Source organism: Eretmochelys imbricata, chromosome 6 (genome assembly GCF_965152235.1).
Source record: "Eretmochelys imbricata isolate rEreImb1 chromosome 6, rEreImb1.hap1, whole genome shotgun sequence".
Lineage (NCBI taxonomy): Eukaryota > Metazoa > Chordata > Testudines > Cheloniidae > Eretmochelys > Eretmochelys imbricata.
The window spans coordinates 50,973,529-50,992,416 of record NC_135577.1 but is presented as its reverse complement, the minus strand read 5'-3'; the positions used below and the strand labels follow the sequence as shown (position 1 = coordinate 50,992,416).

General features: G+C 43.5%; 1 protein-coding gene across 1 annotated transcript; it reads left to right on the top strand.

The window, feature by feature from the left end:
- The first annotated feature begins 5,445 nt into the window (after window positions 1–5,445).
- CD59 (CD59 molecule (CD59 blood group)) lies at window positions 5,446–13,210 on the top strand. Its single transcript, XM_077818516.1, has 4 exons — window positions 5,446–5,711; window positions 10,804–10,887; window positions 11,315–11,416; window positions 12,395–13,210. Exons 2-4 carry the CDS (start codon window positions 10,806–10,808, stop codon window positions 12,589–12,591), a joined length of 381 nt encoding a protein of 126 aa, XP_077674642.1. The 5' UTR covers window positions 5,446–5,711; window positions 10,804–10,805; the 3' UTR covers window positions 12,592–13,210.
- Window positions 13,211–18,888: the final 5,678 nt, after the last annotated feature.

The following is an 18,888-nucleotide window of genomic DNA, read 5'->3' as shown; positions in this document are numbered from 1 at the left end:
GTGTATGCAAAGCTGAGGATCAGTTGGGAGAGATCCGGGAGCTGCCAGAGGGTCTGGGGACGGGGACCACCCAGGCCTGCAGGATTTGAAGATTCCCCCAGAAAAGACTGTCCAGCTGTGATCCCCACAGGACTGATAGGGCCTCGAGCAAAGGTCATGGTGAGGATTGAAGGGGTGGAGTGTAAAGCAGTGCTTGACACTGCATCTCAAGTGACTATTATATTTCAGTCATTCTACCAACAGATGCTCAGGCACCTGTCTATAGAGCCACTAACTGGCCTTGGTCTGTGTGGCCTCGGCATGGATGAATACCCCTACCAAGGGTATGTCATAGTGCACCTGGAATTCCCAGAGGAGGTTGCTGGGGTAAGAGAAGAGGTAGACACAGCAGCCTTAATATGCCCTGACCCTAAAGGGACCTCTGATGTATCTGTGCTGATAGGGACCAACTCCAGTCTCTTCAAGGTACTCGCGGATTACTGCAGAAGGCAGGCTGGGGACCAATACCTGAATACCCTGATGACCCATACGCTTTGTGCTGAAGCCTACAGGAAAATTGAGAGCACTAAAAGGGACACATCTGAGCTACCGATTGGGGCACTGAAGTATGCGGGCACGACCCCCTTAGTAGTGCCTGCAAAGACAGAGCAAGAAGTGCTTGTCATGAGTACCTGGCTGAAAGGCAGTAAAGGGACGTTAGCAATGATAGAGCAGCTGATGGGAGGAGAGCTCCCTGAAGGAGTGCTGGTCCCCAGTGGAGTCATAACCCTACCTGCTGAAGCTCAAGAAAGGGTGACTATACTGATTGCTAACGAAATGAGTCATGAAGTTGTTGTGAAGCAAGGTCAAAAGATAGCAGACCTCTTTGAGCTTGAGTCGATTGTAAAACCCCAGTGTGAAACTCAAGTTCCGACAATAGACCCAGCAAAGTTTGACTTTGGAGATTCACCAGAGTCCGAGGAGTGGAAAGAGTGCCTGAGGAAGAAACTTTGTGAAAGATCCAAAGTGTTCTCACTGCATGAGTGGGATGTGGGATGTGCAAAAGGAGTAGAGCACAATATCAGACTACATGACTCTCGACCTTTCAGGGAGAGATCTAGGAAGATTGCTCTTTCTGAGATGGCAGATGTGTGACATCATCTTCAGGAACTGGCATCATTACAGAGTCCCGCAGCACATATGCCTCACTCATTGTGGTGGTCCGTAAAAAGAATGGGAAAATCTGAATGTGTATTGACTCCACACCCTAAACAGCCGGTACTGTGGTTGACCAGTACACTATGCCTCGAGTCCAAGATGCCTTAGACTGTTTGCTGGGAAGCCAGTGGTTCTCTGTGTTGGATCTTCGAAGTGGATACTACCAGATCCCTCTGGGAGAAGAAGATAAGGAGAAGACAGCCTTCATCTGCCCATTAGGATTTTATCAGTTCGAACGTATCCCCCAAGGGATTTCTGGAGCACCTGCCACATTTCAACGTCTCATGGAGAAAGTTGTGGGAGACATGAATTTACTGTTAGTGTTAGTTTATTTGGACGACCTGATTGTGTTTGGAAGAACCTTAGAGGAGCATGAAGAAAGACTTCTTAAAGAGCTTGATAGGTTGGAGGATTATGGTCTGAAGCTTTCAATTGACAAATGCCAGTTCTGCAGAACCTCAGTGAAGTAAGTGGGTCACATCGTGTCCCAAGAGGGTGTGAGTACTGATCCCGATAAAATAGAAGCACTCACTACATGGCCATGTCCAAGTAACTACAGAGAACTCAAGACCTTTCTTGGATTTAGTGGCTACTACCGCAGATTTGTGAAAAACTATGCTACGATTGTAAAGCCTCTGAATGATCTTACCAGGGGATACCAGGCCAGCAAGAACAAATCTAAGACGAAGAATAAGGGGAGGTCCCCAAAGCCTCCTATGCAGAGACACTATGGCCCCTTCGAACCATTTGGGCCACGGTGGAATGAGAGATGTGAAAGGGCTTTCCGAGAAATCATTACTTGCCTAACTCACGCTCCAGTCCTAGTCTTTGCTGACCCAAGCAAACTGTTTATCCTGCATACTGATGCCAGTTTGGAGGGTCTGGGAGCAGTCCTGTACCAGGAAGTGGAAGGCAAACGTAAACCTGTAGCCTTTGCCAGCTGAGGATTGTCTGATAGTGAAACTCGCTATCCCACCCACAAGCTGGAATTCTTGGCCTTGAAATGGGCCATCACTGAGAAATTTCGAGACTACTTGTATGGTGCTCAGTTCCAGGTGTGGACAGACAACAATCCACTGACTTATGTGTTAACAAGTGCTAAGCTGGATGCTACAGGGCAGAGATGGGTGGCCGCCTTGGCTAGCTATGAGTTCAGCATTCAATATCGATCAGGGAGAAGCAATGTAGATGCAGATGCATTGTCCAGGCGTCCGCAGGCACCAGAAGTTGCTGTGATACCCACAGATGGAGCGAGAGCTATTTGCAGTGTGAGTCGCCGAGAGCCAGAGGCCCGTGAGAGCCTTCATGAATGTGTTGCAGAAGCTTTGGGCCTGCCCCCTGAATGCGTGCCTTCTGCTTCAGTGAACTATATTGCATTGGACCAATCTCCCTTGCCCATGCTCAATGCGGCTGACTGGCAAGAAGCCCAGCTGCAAGATATTGACATTCGTGATACACTACTTGCCAAAAGGGAGGGGCGAAACCCAGCTGCGGTTGTCCCACCTAACCCAGAGGGTAAACTACTATTGAGAGAATGGACCAAACTAAAACTGATTCAGGGAGTGCTACACCGAATGACCACCGACCCTTTACAAAAGCAACGAGCACAACTAGTGCTGCCAAAAGAGTACAGAGCCCTGGCCACGAGGGCCCTGCATGATGACTTTGGACATTTAGGGATGGAGAGGACCCTGGAACTTATTCGTAGTAGGTTCTATTGGCCCGGATGGCTGAAGATGTTCGCAGGAAATGTGAGACTTGCGCTCAATGTGTTCAAAGGAAAACTCTGCCCACGAGGGCTGTATATCTCAAGAACATCACCAGCAACAAACCTTTGGAACTGGTATGCATTGATTTCTTGTCTTTAGAGGTAGACAAGAGGAATGTTGGGAACATTCTAGTAGTGACTGATCATTTTACACGGTATGCGCAGGCATATCCCACATGTGATCAGGGGGCCACCACCGTCGCTTGAGTATTGTGGGACAAATATTTCTCAGTCTATGGATTCCCAGCTCGGATACACTCTGATCAGGGGGCAGGATTTTGAGAGTCACCTTCTGAAGGAGGTGCTGAAGATAGCAGGAATTAAAAAGTCTAGGACAACGCCTTATCACCTGCAAGGTGATCCTCAAGCAGAGAGGTTCAACCGAACCCTATTAGATACGTTGGGAACTTTGCGACCAGAGCAGAAGGCAACCTGGAGCCAACATGTCGCATTTCTGGTGCATGCCTACAATGCCACAAAGAACGATGCTACGGGAGTCACCCCATATTTCTTGATGTTTGGGCGAGAACCAAGATTACCCATAGACTTGTGCTTTGGTGTATCAGAGGATGGCGATAGCTATGAAACTAATCAGCAATATGTATCCCGACTAAGAGAAAAGCTGCGGGATGCTTATCACTTAGCTACCTCTGCGGCTTGGAAGAACGCAGACCGCAACAAACATCGATATGATGCTAGAGTGCGTTAGCAGGCGCTCCAGCCGGGAGACAGAGTCCTGCTGCGAAATTTGGGTATTGCTGGCAAACACAAGATAGCTGACACATGGAAGGCAATACCTTACCTGGTGATGGAAAAACTGGGAGATTTGCCGGTCTACAAGATCAAACCTGAAGAGGGTCCAGGGCAAATAAAGACGGTGCATAGAAACCTTTTGCTCCCTGTGGGGGAATTGGTAGGCACCCCTTATGAGATGGGCCACGACAGGGCAGCCGGGCAGAACAGAAGTGCTAGACCAAAGCCAACATAATGCCACATTGTTTCTCTCTGTTATTAAAAGGCTTTTGCTACACTCAGACTCTGTGCTTGCGAGAGGGGAAGTATTGCCTCTTGGAGGCGCCCAGTAGGGGTGGTATATAGTTGTCCCAGGTCACTGGGTGGGAGCTCAAGCCGGTTTTGCACTGTGTATTGGAATGGAACCCCTAGATACTGAACCCAGCCCTTGTTGCTGCCAACTCTGACAGGCAGAAGGGTTACATTTATCTTACAACAATCCTGCCTGTCTTCATTTCAGAGCTCTCTTTTGGTTCTGCATATTTGTTCTCCCACTATTATTTACACTTGGCTAGATTTCTTTTTGCAAAAATCTTTACTCTATCTAACTCCATTTCCAAAGGCTCTAGCCCAGCGGGTATCAACCAGGAGTATGTGTACCCCTGGGGGTACACAGAGGTCTTTTTGGGCAGTTGCACTCAAAGTGGTGGTACGCGGACCGGTGCCAGTCCGCAAGCCTTCGGCTGCCGGCCTGTGTGCACATTGGAAAAAGAAATTGCCGGTCCCCTACATCAGACAGCTTGAGAAGCACTGCTCTAGGGGGTACAACTCAGCTAGATATTTGCCTAGTTTTACAACAGGCTACAAAAAAAGCACTAGTGAAGTCAGTACAAACTTCATTTTCATACAGACAAAACGAGAAAGTAAGCAATTTTTCAGTAATAGTGTGCTGTGACACTTTTATACTTTTTAGGTCTGATTTTGTATGTAAGTAGTTTTAAATGAGGTGAAACTTCGGGGTACACAAGACAAATATTTTCCCGCAAGGGGCACAGTAGTCTGGTAGAAAGGTTCACAACCTTGCCTAGCCTCACCCTTGTTTTGTTTTATTATCGCTTCCTCTACTCTCTTAGCTTCTACTTCCACAATAAGGGTGGGTCTACTTGAATTATCTCTCTTGCTGCTTTCAGAGAGAATGCAAATCCGTTTGATAAATGCTTAAATTTTAAATGATGTTCCTTCTCCATCACAAGCAGGGTCCCTGGAGCATATACAATTGTCTCCACCCTCAACATCCATTCTTAGTATAGCGAAATCCAAATCTAGTCCAAATCTTGTGATCCCTGCCAAATGGGAAAGGAACGCTTTTTAGGAATTGCCACAGCAGGAATTACAAAACTGTTATTCCTCAGGGCAGGATGTGGTTCCAGAAAGGAAGAGCTTGAATTCCTTTTCTCTAGGGGAGGAAAAATAGCCTTACTAGCAGATCAGGCCCATAAAAGACTCTGTGCAAGATGCCTTAGGGACCAAGATAACATTAGCACCCGAAGAAGCTGGCATTAGCCTAGCCTCCAGCTGCCCACCTGCAGAATTTCATGCTCAGGCCCCCTCTTATCGCCCAGCTAATCATTGCCACCGCTGAGCTCTGGGGATTGAGCAGCTAGTCTACACTGGCAACTAAAAACCCATCTCCGCGGGGGGCGTAGCTCCCAGCACCGGGGCGCTGTTTACTGTGGCGCATTACAGCGTAGAAACTTGCAGCGCTCCCCGGCGTGTTTTTTCGCAGCGCTGTAAATTGTCCGTGTAGACAAGCCCCACCCATCCGCAGCCGGCTGGCGCCCTTCCGCACCGCGGAGACGAAGGCGACAAGAAAAGGGTGGGTGCCTGCCTTGCCGGGAGCCGCCCCTCGTCAGCAGACCTACCTGCTTTCCCTTCAGCTCGGCCGGGAGCGGAGGCTGTTGGGCTGCTGCGTAACCCCCTGGAAGAGCGCTCGGCGGGCCCGTGCTGACAGCCGGTGAGCAGGGGAAGGCGGGCGGGGGGCCGCTTGCCCGCGGGGTGTCTGCTGCGGGGGACAGAGGACGTGGCTTGCTGTCAGGCGAGGGCTCTTGAATTATAACCGCTTGGGGCAGAGGCCGCGTTTCCCTCCCGGGCCGCGCGGCGCCCAGCGACCCTCCGCCTGCGTAAGCACTGCGGTGGCAGACACGTAGGGGAAGGAGGGAAAAGTGTGCAGTACGCTGGTCACAGCCGCCTCTTTCCCGCCCGCAGGGTACGCGCCTTCGCGGGATCTCCGGGCGCTTCTGCAACAGGCGTGGGTCAACGTTCAGGGTCTGACGGGCGAGAAAGGAAACCGCGGGGCCTAGGCTGCAGAACTTATTCCCCCCCCGAAAGGCTGCCTCAAGGGCTGGCTCCTTTAACGGCAGGAATCACGCAGTGCCCGAGGCAGGCAAACTTTCCAGCTCTTCCTTTGTGTCTGGCAATCACATGCAACCCTCCTGGATGGCGAGAGGGGCGGGGTTGTGATGATTCTTAAATAGGAGTTCTGGGGTGAGCCATGACTTGGCACCCAGGACGGCAGCCTCTCTTGTTGTTTATAATATATTTGCTAAAAGAAAAGGAGGACTTGTGACACCTTAGAGACTAACCAATTTATTTGAGCATAAGCTTTCGTGAGCTACAGCTCACTTCATCGGACGCATACTGTGGAAGGTACAGAAGATCTTTTTATACACACAAACACCCATCTTTTCATGGTTTGTGTGTATAAGAAGATCTTCTGTACTTTCCACAGTATGCATCCGATGAAGTGAGCTGTAGCTCACGAAAGTTTATGCTCAAATAAATTGGTTAGTCTCTAAGGTGCCACAAGTACTCCCTTTCTTTTTGCAAATACAGAGTAACATGGCTGTTACTCTGAAATATATTTGCTGTACTTGGCCGCTATAGGGTTTATAACACTCCCCCCCCCCCCCCCAGTTCTGCCCCAACAGTAATGATGTATTAGCAGCCTCAGGCATTGTGCCTAGGCTTCCTAGATAAGTAGTGGGCACAAAGCAGCTGAAAGAGGGAGGGCTGCAAACAGTATTCTGTTTTCCCCTCTAGTGTGTTGCAGCACAGCAGAAGAACAAGAAATGTTAAGTCAGCTCTAAAAGCCTGTGCTAGGTGGCTTGAGAGCCGAAAGCTAGCAGAACACGTAAATGCGTGTCAGGTGATCAAAGTGCAGCGACGATAAGTAGGGGACGGTACCAGTCAGACTTGTACAGGGCAAGATTCTTCCACACTTGGAATGCTCTGGAGTTTCTTGCTCTCAGGATAGTCCCATTAAAATTAATCACAGTCGCTTGAGCAGATAATTATGGAATCAAGCCCACAGAGCTGTATACCAGCTCATCCTGCCCACCATGTATAGAGTTTGAAGACATGTAGGGCATGTCAAGTGACTTTAGGCTTATTTTTATTTTGCCATTATCCTAAACCAATATAAAGTCCAGGAAACTTCAGAAGATATGTGTTTGAAAAGAGGGAGTTGTGTGAAGAGAGAGCCAGTTCATACTGATAGTTGTGTCAAATTGGCCAAAGAACATTAAACCAGGGCAGCTGTGAATGCCATTCAAATCTGAGGCTTCTGAAAGCCAGGAGTCTTTTGCTGTTGACTGTCAATTGCTTAAATATGTCTGACTTTCCCATTGCGTATGCCTGGATGTATTGAGTCCTTGTGTGACTCTCTTGATTCAGGGGAATTCACCAGGGATGAATTTAGACGGTTGGTTTGTTTTTTACTGAACCAACCCTTCAGAGACTTATGAAATGACACTGGCAGAATTGTTCAATTCATATTTCTGTTTTGTATTTGGGCAAATGCTGAATGATGTATCTAGCTGCAACAAAGAAGGATATTAAACAGCATCTTAACTAAAGTTAGTTGATGCTAAAATTAGCAGCTCCCAACAACTTGCATTCAAAAGTTTTAATGGAGTTGATTCCAGACCACAGGTATTAATTTTTAATAGATCTTGGTAAAATTTCACAGGACTGGAAGAAGGCCAGTGTTGTGCCAATATTTTGTTTTCCATTTAAAAAATAACTCAAGCTAATTACAGGCTGGTAAGTCTTATATTGAGCCCAGGTAAAATAATAGAAGGGCTTATATTGAACTGTGCCAATAAGGAATTAGAGGTTTCAGAGTAACAGCCGTGTTAGTCTGTATTCGCAAAAAGAAAAGGAGTACTTGTGGCACCTTAGCGACTAACCAATTTATTTGAGCATAAGCTTTCGTGAGCTACAGCTCACTTCATTAGCTCACGAAAGCTTATGCTCAAATAAATTGGTTAGTCGCTAAGATGCCAGAAGTAGTCCTTTTCTTTTTAATAAGGAATTAGAGGCCAAAAATATAAGTAATGCCAATCAGCATGGTTTCATGGAAAATGTCTTGTGAAAGAATCACATTTTTTTGACAAGATTGAATGTGGTTGATAAAGGTAACTGAGGTTTTTTGCTTGGATTTCTGTAAGGCATTTGACTTGTGTGACACCGATTTTTAAAAAATAACATTATACAAAATTAACAGCCTTTTTTTGTAAAAAAAAAAAAAATATCCATTTAAATTGAGCTAACTGATAGCAGACACACAATGTTAGTGGGTGGAAAGTAACAACAGTTGGTCTCGGAGAGCCTGCCGTTTGGATCACTCAGTAAACTGGGCACAATCGAACATGTTTGAAGTATTGCCAAGTGAGACGTCATATGTGTAGGGATAAAGAATGTAGGCCATACTTAAAAGATGGGGGACTATCCCACAAAGCCGTGATTCTGTGAAAAGAACTCAGGAATCATTGTAGATGACTAAGTGACTGTGAGGTCCCAATGTGATGCAGTGGGCAGAAGGGTTAACCAAGTTCTCTCTTTACACATCCAAGGATTATCAAGCAAGAATAGGGAGATAGCATCTCTATATAGGACATGGGTGAGACCATTACTGGGTGACTGCATCTAGTTCTGCTCTCCACACTTCAAGAAGAGCATTGAAAAATTAGAGAGATCAGAGAAGAACTAGAAAAAATGAGTTCTGGAAAACACATCTTACAATGAGAGTCTTCAGAAATTCAATCTGTTTATCTCATCAAAGAGAAGGTTAAGTTTTGACTTTATCATAGTCTGCAAGTTTCTACACAAGGAGACGATATGAAGGGGCTCCTTAATGTAGCAGACAAAAAGCCTAACAAAATCCAGTGACAAGAAATCTGAAGTGGAAAAAATTCAAAATGACACAACTTCTTAAATGAGTCATCAACCGCTGGAATGAATTACTAAGGGAAGTGGTCATTTGGATTCCTTAAATGCAGATGCTGTAGTTTAACTACAAGTTACTGGACTTGACAACAGAGCCAGCAGTTTCCCTTTTGCTGAACCACATTCTGGGGAGGTGTACCACAGAACAAGGAGTGCTGATGGCTAGCTGGTGTGGGAGGAGATGGTTCTGCTTCAGCTTTGAGTTCTCCACCCCCTCTCCCTTTCCTCCAAGCAGTAGAGAGAGGCAGGTTAGGAAGAATAATTATCTCCACTACACTAATTACTGAGTAAAATTCTGTAGCTTGTGTTATGCACTAGATGATCAAAATGGCCCATTCTGTCCTTAGAGGATCCATCATCTTTTCATAGACTTTAATGTGACATTACGAAGGCTAAAGTGATAGAAGTCCAAAGGTTACTGCTGTATAAATGCTGCTGTTCTTAGTGTATAAGAACTTGGAGGTCTGCTGGCAGGCAGGAATGTGCTGCAAGTCTTTTATTTTTGATTTCAGTGCCTCACAAAGGACAGAGAAGTCAGTAAAATGTGGCCTGTCCCATAGCAACAGACTGATCTGTGTTCATTTCCTAGTTACCTGCTGTATGCCAGTTGTCAAATAAAATAATATATAGGAAGTAAAGCTCCTTAGTAACTGTTTGTTAGCCCCAAAAACATCCCTCCCCTGAGTGGTAGAGATTGTCCCCATTTTACAGTTGGTGAAGCTGAGACACAGAGTAGTTAAGTGATGTCCAATACAAAAGTAAAGGGAATCAATGTTGAAGGTTAAGTTAATAAAGCAGAACCCAAGAAGGGATGGAAATGGATAAAGTGTGTTTGAGTATATTAAAGGGAAAAAGAAAAAACAAAAGCAGAGCGCCGCAGACTGACTCTAAGGCCACCAGAGGATGCTCAGGGAAGCAGCTAGGCCTACTACAGTAGGATATGGCTCTTGTGTAGTAGCTAACTTTCTAGTTACTATATTTTACTGTTTAAGTGCCTTATTGCTGCCTCACAACTGAGCGATGGCAAACATGCTGCCCTTGAGGACCACTGCTGTTTCTATCTTTACATTATTTTTATTCCTTCTCCATCTTCTCCTTTCTTCAGCCTCCTTTCCCTTCTGCAACTTCCAGTCTTCCCCTGTGAGCTTTGCGCCTATCCACTTGCACTTCTGCTAAAATGATCAGCAGTGAAATACTTTAAGTATCAATGTTAACTATCATCATTAGGCTTTAGAATTCAGTGAAATGAATGGAGATGGAAAACTTGCCATGACAGGCTGCCTGCAGTCCTTAGTAGACTTAATTGCTTTGGTTTGCACTTGGTTCACATTTTGAATGTTTTCTTCACAGCCTGATAGCAAGTGTAAAAAATCAGGAATGGAGGGGGGGGAGGAATAGGGTCCTATGTAAGATACCCCTAATATCAGGACAGTCCCTATAAAATCAGGACATCTGGTCATCCTAGGATAAACTAACTTTTTATTAGTGAGAGCTGGGATTCTGTAGAATCTGTATCTGTCATGGGGGGCCACATAATTAGAACAAACATTCAGGACCCTTGACAATACTATCATAGGTATTTTGTATAGCCCACATCACTGTAATATCCAATGCCTCGCACACATTATTGAATTTATTTCCCCAACATCTCAGTGAGGTATGGGAGCATCACTGTCTCCACTTTGGCACCTTGGTCCCCATCTCGAATCTCCAAGTCCTATTGCCGTTATAACGGATGGTTTTGTAGATTTTTTTCCTGACATTAAATATTTCGAGCTAAGGAGTGTAGTCCTAACTCATGATTGTTCTCTTGCTTCCAGATATGGGAAGAAACATGAATCGGAACAAAACAAACTGTGTCCTGCTCACTGTCTTCATTATTATGGCTGTGTTTTGCAGTTCTGGTAGGTATCCTGGAGTGCCTACATTAAAGGGAAAATTATGAGCCTAGCATCAGACCCAAGTAGCTATGCTGCTGCTGTGCAAATATGCAGGTATAGATGGTCCTGAGGAAAGTCCCTGCCAACTGGTGCAACTCAGGCTGTTTGGAGCAGGAAGCAGTACAGTTATGTAAATCTATCTCCCTGGACTCTTGTGGATGCATTAGGAGCTGAGTTTGACTTCCCCTGTGGGGATCAGAATCAGAATACTAAAGCATTAGGTGGTTTGACCTAAAAGTTGCAGTACTTAAACCAGATTATCATGGATATATGGTTCAGGGATTTATAACTGTTTTGACCTAACAATAATCTTGAAAAGTTACTTATTTCAGAACATCAGATGTACAAGAAGAAAGTTTATTACTTAGTAACTGGCTTCTCTCTCTCTCAGGATATATGCTGAAGTGTTATGACTGTCCACTTACTGCTGTGCCATGTAAGACCAATATTACCTGCAGAAATGGCTTAGATTCTTGCCTATGGCTTAAAACTGGTATGTTTACGATCCCAAATGTTGTAGACTTAAAATAAATATAGTAAATCTATATTCATTCAATTTTAATTATTCCAGTGTAATCAAATAGGTTTTATTTCCACAGTCTGTATGAATGTCCATCTGAAGTACTCTTACTGAAGTCCTTGTTGGCGCCTTCAGCTTTATGTAGGATTGTGTGCATTAATACAGTTTGAACTGTTACAACTATGGATGTTCCAACACAACTGTGGGGACATAGTTTTATAGTTTAAAAAGAGATCCTATTGTGCAGTTAGGCAGCCAACAAACTGCTCTGTTGCCTGACTGGTGGGTGTGTGGGGAAACTTGTAAAAGGAGGAAATCGCACTGCCAGCTGGGAGGCCAACAGTCTCCAGTTCACTGACTTAGGGTTGGGGTATACGTTGCTTCTTTATGCCATGACTGAGAAGTACGCAGCACTTTCATTTTCAGTACAGTCCAATTTGGAAACTGAATTTAGGCTTCTACTCTATGCCTGCCAGCATTGTCCCCTGCTTTGCATTCCAGGTAGAGATGAGTGCAAACCAGCATTCCAGGAACTAGGACCTAAATTTCATAGCTGATCCCATTTGGCCAGGTTGGGCACTGGTGCTGGTTTTATATTGTAATATATAAGAGCCGTTTGCCTGCAGATTGCAGTGCTTGGGATGAGAAATGAGCCAGAGCTACAAAACTCAGGGAAGTGTGTGTGTGTGTGTGTGTGTGTGTGTTAGTTAGTTATGGCCATCTATTGAAATGAGTCCAGCTGTGAAATTCAGATTCTTATATAAGTTCTGATTTGGATTCAGCTCTACCTGCTATGTCCCAAACAGCTCACAAGAGCATTCTATTATAACAAAAACCAAGGTGGGGAAATCCCTGTGAATATCTAATGTATCTTTGAATACCCTTGTGAAACGGTTTTCTCTACAGGGAAGCTAGTAATTTTGCATAACTTTTTTAATTTTTTTTTTTAAGGTGAAAAGACACTGTCTCATTGCTATACATATTCCAACTGCAACATGAACCAAATTAAAGAGGATTACAAGATTGACAGCTTTAATTTCAGATGTTGCCAAAAAGACCTGTGTAACAGGAGTCCAACCACAATGATTAGTACAGCAGGCTTCAGCATCGCTACCATAATGACCATGATCTGGATACTCGGCGCTTAAGATGGAGGGGAAAAAGGACAATTTTGTTTTCCTAAATACCTACTGATTTAGAAATCATTCATATAAACATGCTGTCTATTGTAGACAATTTTTGCGCCTAGCACAGTTGTGTTGTTTGAGAAAGCAGACTTAGAAAAAAAACCTGTTTTTTTTTGGAAAAGCTATATGTTAAAATGTAGGGAAAGTACATCTACAGTGGTAGATAACTGCAGGTTCTTAACAGAAGTTATACTTCTCTGTGTTATCTGGAGTAAATTCTTTCTCTTGCTTAGTGAGTTTCACATCTCTGATCTGATTTGAGTTTGTCCTTTACGCTCCAGTTGTGGCAATGTTACCTAGCCCTTCAAAGGTGTAAGCCACTTTTTTAAGTCAGTAAGACTATTGTTGGTATTGATCAGCAGCTTTTCCTTTATTTTCTTATGTAATTGTTTCTGCTTGAAAATATGTTTAACAAATAGACCTAACTCACCATATTAGAAGTTATGGTTGCTTTTTTGTATTACACTTATAACTGCCAAAATTGTATTTGTACTGCTTTGTCGCTAATGCACTGTATGCTTATACATGCAATGACTCTTGACGGTCTGTTTTGTTGTAAAGCGTAGTGACTCAGACTGGGGTGATATTTGCAGTCCCTCTCTTATTCCTGCAGAACTTCTGTAGTGTCTACTCTTCTCCTTTCTTAGAAGTACTGTAAATACACTTAGAGAAGGGGTGAAGTGAACTACCAATGTCCTTTTTTTGGATCCTTGAGATCTTTAATATGTGCCATCTAGAGTTTCCTATGCTGCCCACTACCCTTCATCTTGGCTACTGTGTCTTTGAACAGATTGTAAAGGCACCATGATTTTCCTTATTGATCACAAGTTTTTTTTTTTCCCTTCCAAATGATTTCTACACTTAAACCATTCTGTAACTTCTGTCATCATTCAGATTCAGCAGTAATGTGTGGTGATAAAATATGAGCTGTGGCTGGTTTATTTACCAAATGGGAGAATTGTAGTGCCCTACAGAAATGTCAAGACTTGTGCAGGGGGCTTATATAAAGGAAGGGATCTTTCTCAACCCAAGGTAATACACGGGCCACCTGCACAATTTTCCTTATCACTACCACAGTCCCTGTTACAACTTGCATACCAGTCCACAATGCTAGGTTTTTAGCCTGTAGATAAGATGATTCATAGACTTAATGACTGCAGCTATACTACATTTCCCCTCCCTAGCCCACTGTCCTGAGTAGCTAGCCAGCAGAAGGTGGGTGTTTTCCTTGTGTGGTAGGCCTCCTGCATCATTTCATTCATAAAGAGCTCTTGCTACAATGAAATGCATCATCTTGTAATACTGTTGCAAAAAAACCGAAACCAATTTTGAGTTGCATTAACAGAGGCCTAGGGTGATAGTACTGCTCTACTCCTGTTCAAGCCAGCAGGGCTTCATGTATTCACCCCAGGCTGCTGGAGGAATTAGCTGAAGAAATGTTGGCACCATGGGCAATATTTGCAAATTCATGGATGACAGGAGGGGTCCTGGAGGACTGGGGAAGGGCTAACGTGCCCATCTTTAAAGATAGGAAAAAGGAGGAGTTGGTGAACGACAGCTCCCTCAGCCTGACCTCAATACCTGGGAAGCTACCGGAGCAGTGTAGCAGATCCGTGGAGGATGAAGGGGTGATCACGAGGCGCCAGCATGCATTTACTAAGAACAAATCTCGCCAAACCAGTTTGATTTCCTTCTTTGACATAAGAAGAAAAGGAGTACTTGTGGCACCTTAGAGATGAACAAATTCACTTCACTGGATGCATTCCGATGAAGTGAGCTGTAGCTCACGAAAGCTTATGCTCAAATAAATTTGTTCGTCTCTAAGGTGCCACAAGTACTCCTTTTTGCAAATACAGACTAACACGGCTGCTACACTGAAACCATTCTTTGACATAGTAACTGGTTTAGTGGATAGGGGGAATATGACAGACATAATATACCTTGAATTTAGCAAGGCTTTTACCATAGTCCTATGTGACATTCTGATAAGTAAGCTGGAGAAATACAGTCTCAGTGGAGCTACTATTAAATGGATACATAATTGGTTAAACAACCACAAACAATGAGTCACTATGAATGGAAGGATGTCAGATTGGTCAGAGGTCTCAAGTGGGGTTCCACAGGGATCTGTTCTGGGTCTGGTATTATTTTCACATCTTTATTAATTACCTGGATGTAGGAATAGAGAGCATCCTGATCAAATTTGCAGATGACACAAAGCTGCGGGAGGGGGGAAGACAGGTTTGCAAACACTTTGGAGGATAGAACTCAAATTCAAAGGAATCTTGATAAACTGGGGAACTGGACTATAGACAACCAAATGAAATTCAGTGAAGACAAATGTAAGGTGCAACATGGAGGGAAGAAAAACCAAATGCTCTTTAATGTTTTTAATGAAATAAATACTACTGGGAATTATGTGATTTTTGTGAGACTTTTAACTTCACAGATGTAGATTGGTGGACAAATGCTACTCATAAAGGGCCATTTTAGATTTGGTATTGGTGAGTAATGAGGACCTCAGAGAAGAACTGGCTGTAGAGAACAACTTTGGTTTGAGTGATCATGAGTTAATTCAGTTTAAATGGAAGGATAAACAAAAATAGATCTGCAACAAGGGTCCTTGATTTCAAAAGAGCTAACTTTTTAATAAATGAAGGGAATTAGGGAAGTGGACTGGACCAAAGAACTCAAGATCTAAATGTGGAGGAGGCTTGGAATTACTTAGTCAAAGTTGCAGAAGCTATCTGAAGCCTTCATCCCAAGCAAGGGGAAAAAATTCATAGGGAAGGGTAGCAGACCAAGCTGGATGAGCAAAGCATCTCAAACAGGTGATTAAGCAAAAGCAGAAACCCTACAAGGAATGGGAGATGGAAGGGATCAGCAGGGAGGTCAGAAAGTGTAGGGATAAAGTGAGAACTGCCAAAAGCCAAGCAGAGTTGGACATTGCAAAGGGAATTAAACCCATAGTAAAGGTTCTATATCTGTATAAATAAGAAGAAAATAAGTGGGACCACTAAGCTCTGATGATGGGGTGGAGATTAAAAATTATGTAGGCATGGCCCAACACCTAAACAAATAATTTGCCTCCGTTTTTAATGAGGCTAATCAAGAGCTTATAGGTAGTGGCAGGGTGGCTAATAGTAGCAAGGGTACGGAGGTAGAAATTCCCACATCTGAGGTAGAAGTCAAATTCAAACAGTTTAATGGGATTAAATGGGGGGTGGGGGGGCTGGATAATCCTCATCCAAGAATATTAAAGGAACTGGCACATGGAATTGCAAGAACATAAGAATGGCCAAACTGGGTCAGACCAAAGGTTTATCTAGCCCAGTATCCTGTCTTCCGACAGTGGCCGCTGCCAGGTACCCCAGAAGGACTGAACAAAACAGGTAAGTGATCTATCACCCATTCCCAGCTTCTGACAAACAGAGGCTAGGGACACCATCCCTGTTCATTCTGGCTAATAGCCATTGATGGACCTATCCTCCATGAATTTATCTAGTTCCTTTTTGAACCCTACTTGTCTTGGCCTTCACAACATCCTCTGGCAAAGAGTTCCACAGCTTGACTGTGCATAGGGTGAAGAAATACTGTCTTTTTGTTTGTTTTAAATTGTACTGGAAGAATACAAATAGCAAGAATTTTTAATGAATCTGTAAACTTGGGAGGTCATACCCTATGACTGGAGAATTGCTAATATAGTTTTTATTTTTAAGAAAGGGAACAAAAAGTGATCTAGGAAACTACAGGCCTGTTAGTTTGACCTCAAGTCTATGCAAGGTCTTGGAACAAATTTTGAAGAGAAAGTAGTTAAGGACACAGAGGTGAATGGTAATTGGGATAAAATACAACAAGATTTTACAAAAGGTAGATTTTGCCAGACCAACCTGATCTCCTTTGAGACGATAACTGATTTTTTAGACAAAGGAAATGCAATAGATGTAATCTACCTGGATTTCAGTAAGGCATTCAATACAGTTCCATATGGGAAATTATTAGTTAAATTGGTGAAGATGGAGATTAATATAAGAATTGAAAGGTGGATAAAGAACTGGTTACTGACTACAATGGATCATACTGAAAGCTGAACTATCAGGCTGGAGGGAGCTTATTAGTGGAATTCCTCAGGGATCGGTCTTGGGACCAATGTTATTTAACTGACCTTGGCACAAAAAGTGAGAGTGTGCTAATAAAATTTGCGGATGACACAACATTGGGAGGTATAGCCAGTATGGACGAGGACTGGAATCTCATAAAAGAAGATCTGGATGACCTTGTAAACTGGAGTAATAGAAAGGGGATTGTGACATTATCTGATTAAAATATTACCATGTAGATCATTGTTGTTCCCACAGTTATATAATTGCAACAAATCTTGTACAAAGTATATCAAGTAAGGTGTCTATGGAAAAGTTATAATTTGCTGAATATGATTATGCTATTTGAATGCATGCATCATTTTTGTATCTGAAGTTATGAATATTAACTCTGTACCTGTATTTCAAATGATTGCTCCTGTGGTAGCACCCACAAGGTATTTAGCCAGGACATTGTGAAGGAACTATTCAAGTTGAATGGCCCATCAAAGAACACTTAAGTCACAATGGAGCATGGGAGACACCTATCTACACTTAATGGTCTTTCCTGTGAATATGGAATATGGCCTCTGCTACAACTAAGCATGCATGGACATGTGACTTGCCCATGTGACTCCAAACACCATCTTGTTACTTGTAATTTTCCACAGTGAGAACAATGGGTTTCCCTTCACTTGGCAGAAGCTATAAAAAGGCCTTGGAAACATCTCCATTTTGCCTCTTTCCTGCTCAATCCTCTGGACTATGAACTTATAATAATGGGAGCATTCTAACCAAAGGACTGGGGACTTACCAATGATTTGGAAGCAACCAGAGAATTAACAAGCCAGCAGTTTATTCCATCACTGCTACAAGCCTGATCCAAGAACTTTGCAATTGTTTTATGTATTTGATTCCTTTAACCAGTTTTAACCCTCACCTACCTACCTTTCTTTCTTTCTTTTTCTTTTTTCTTTTTCTTTTAATAAATAAACCTTTAGATATTAGATACTGAAGGATTGGCAACAGTGTGATTATTGGGTAAGATCTGAGTTATATATTGATGTGGGTATGTGGCTGGTCCTTTGGGATCAGAAGAACCCTTTTATTTGATGAAATTGGTTTTAAATAACCACTTATCTTTAAGTCTAGTGTCTGGGTGTTGAATCCAGGACTGGAATGCCTAAGGAGACTGCTTTTCTGACTTCTTGTTAGCCAGTGTGGTGAAAGAGAAGTTTACTTTTGTTGCTGGTCTGGTGTATCTTATGGGAGAATAACCAGTTTTGGGGTGTGTCCTATTTCTCTGCCCTATTTCTCAGGAGTTTGCCCTGAATTTGGTATTCTCAGTTGTGACCCATGGAGGCACGGTGACAGGGATGAAATTTAATAGTGCAAAGTGCAGGGTCATGCATTTAGGCTCTAACAATAGGAATTTTTGCTATCAGCTGGGGACTTACCAATTGGAAGTGACAAGAGAAGGAGAAAGACCTGGGTGTATTGGTTGATCACAGGATGACTATGAGCCATCAGTGTGATGCGGCCATGAAAAAGGCTAATGCAGTCCTAGGCAGCATCAGGTGAGGTATTTCTAGTAGAGACAAGAAAGTGTTAGTACCATTATACAAGGCACTGGTGAGACCTCACCTGGAATACTGTGTGGAATTCTGGTCTCCTATGTTTAAGAAAGATGAATTCAAACTGGAACAGGTGCAGAGAAGAGCTACTAGGATGATCCGAGGAATGGAAAACTTACCTTATGAGAGGAGACTTAATGATTTTAGCTTGTTTAGCCTAACCAAAAGAAGGATGAGGGGAGATATGATTGCTCTCTATAAATACTTCAGCGGGATAAATACCAGGGAGGGAGAGGAGTTATTTAAGTGCCAATGCAGACACAAGAAAAAATGGCTATAAACTAGCCATCAACAAGTTTAGGTTCAAAATTAGGCAAAGGTTTCTAGCCATCACAGGAATGAAGTTCCACAGGAAGCAGTAGGGGCAAAAAACGTAACTGGCTTCAAGACTGAGATTGATAAGTTTATGGACTAGATAGTATGACAGGAGTGCCTACAATGGTATGGGGCCCATCAGCAACCGCCAGTAGCAAAAATCCCCAGCTACTGAAGACGGGACACTAGATGGGGAGGGCTCTGAGTTACTACAGAGAATTATTTCCCAG

Coding starts and splice junctions, on each gene's coding strand:
- CD59 (XM_077818516.1), top strand. CDS start 10,806: ATGGGAAGAAACATGAATCGGAACAAAACAAACTGTGTCCTGCTCACT. Junction 10,888..11,314: donor GGCTGTGTTTTGCAGTTCTG/GTAGGTATCCTG, acceptor TCTCTCTCTCAG/GATATATGCTGAAGTGTTAT. Junction 11,417..12,394: donor TTGCCTATGGCTTAAAACTG/GTATGTTTACGA, acceptor TTTTTTTTTAAG/GTGAAAAGACACTGTCTCAT.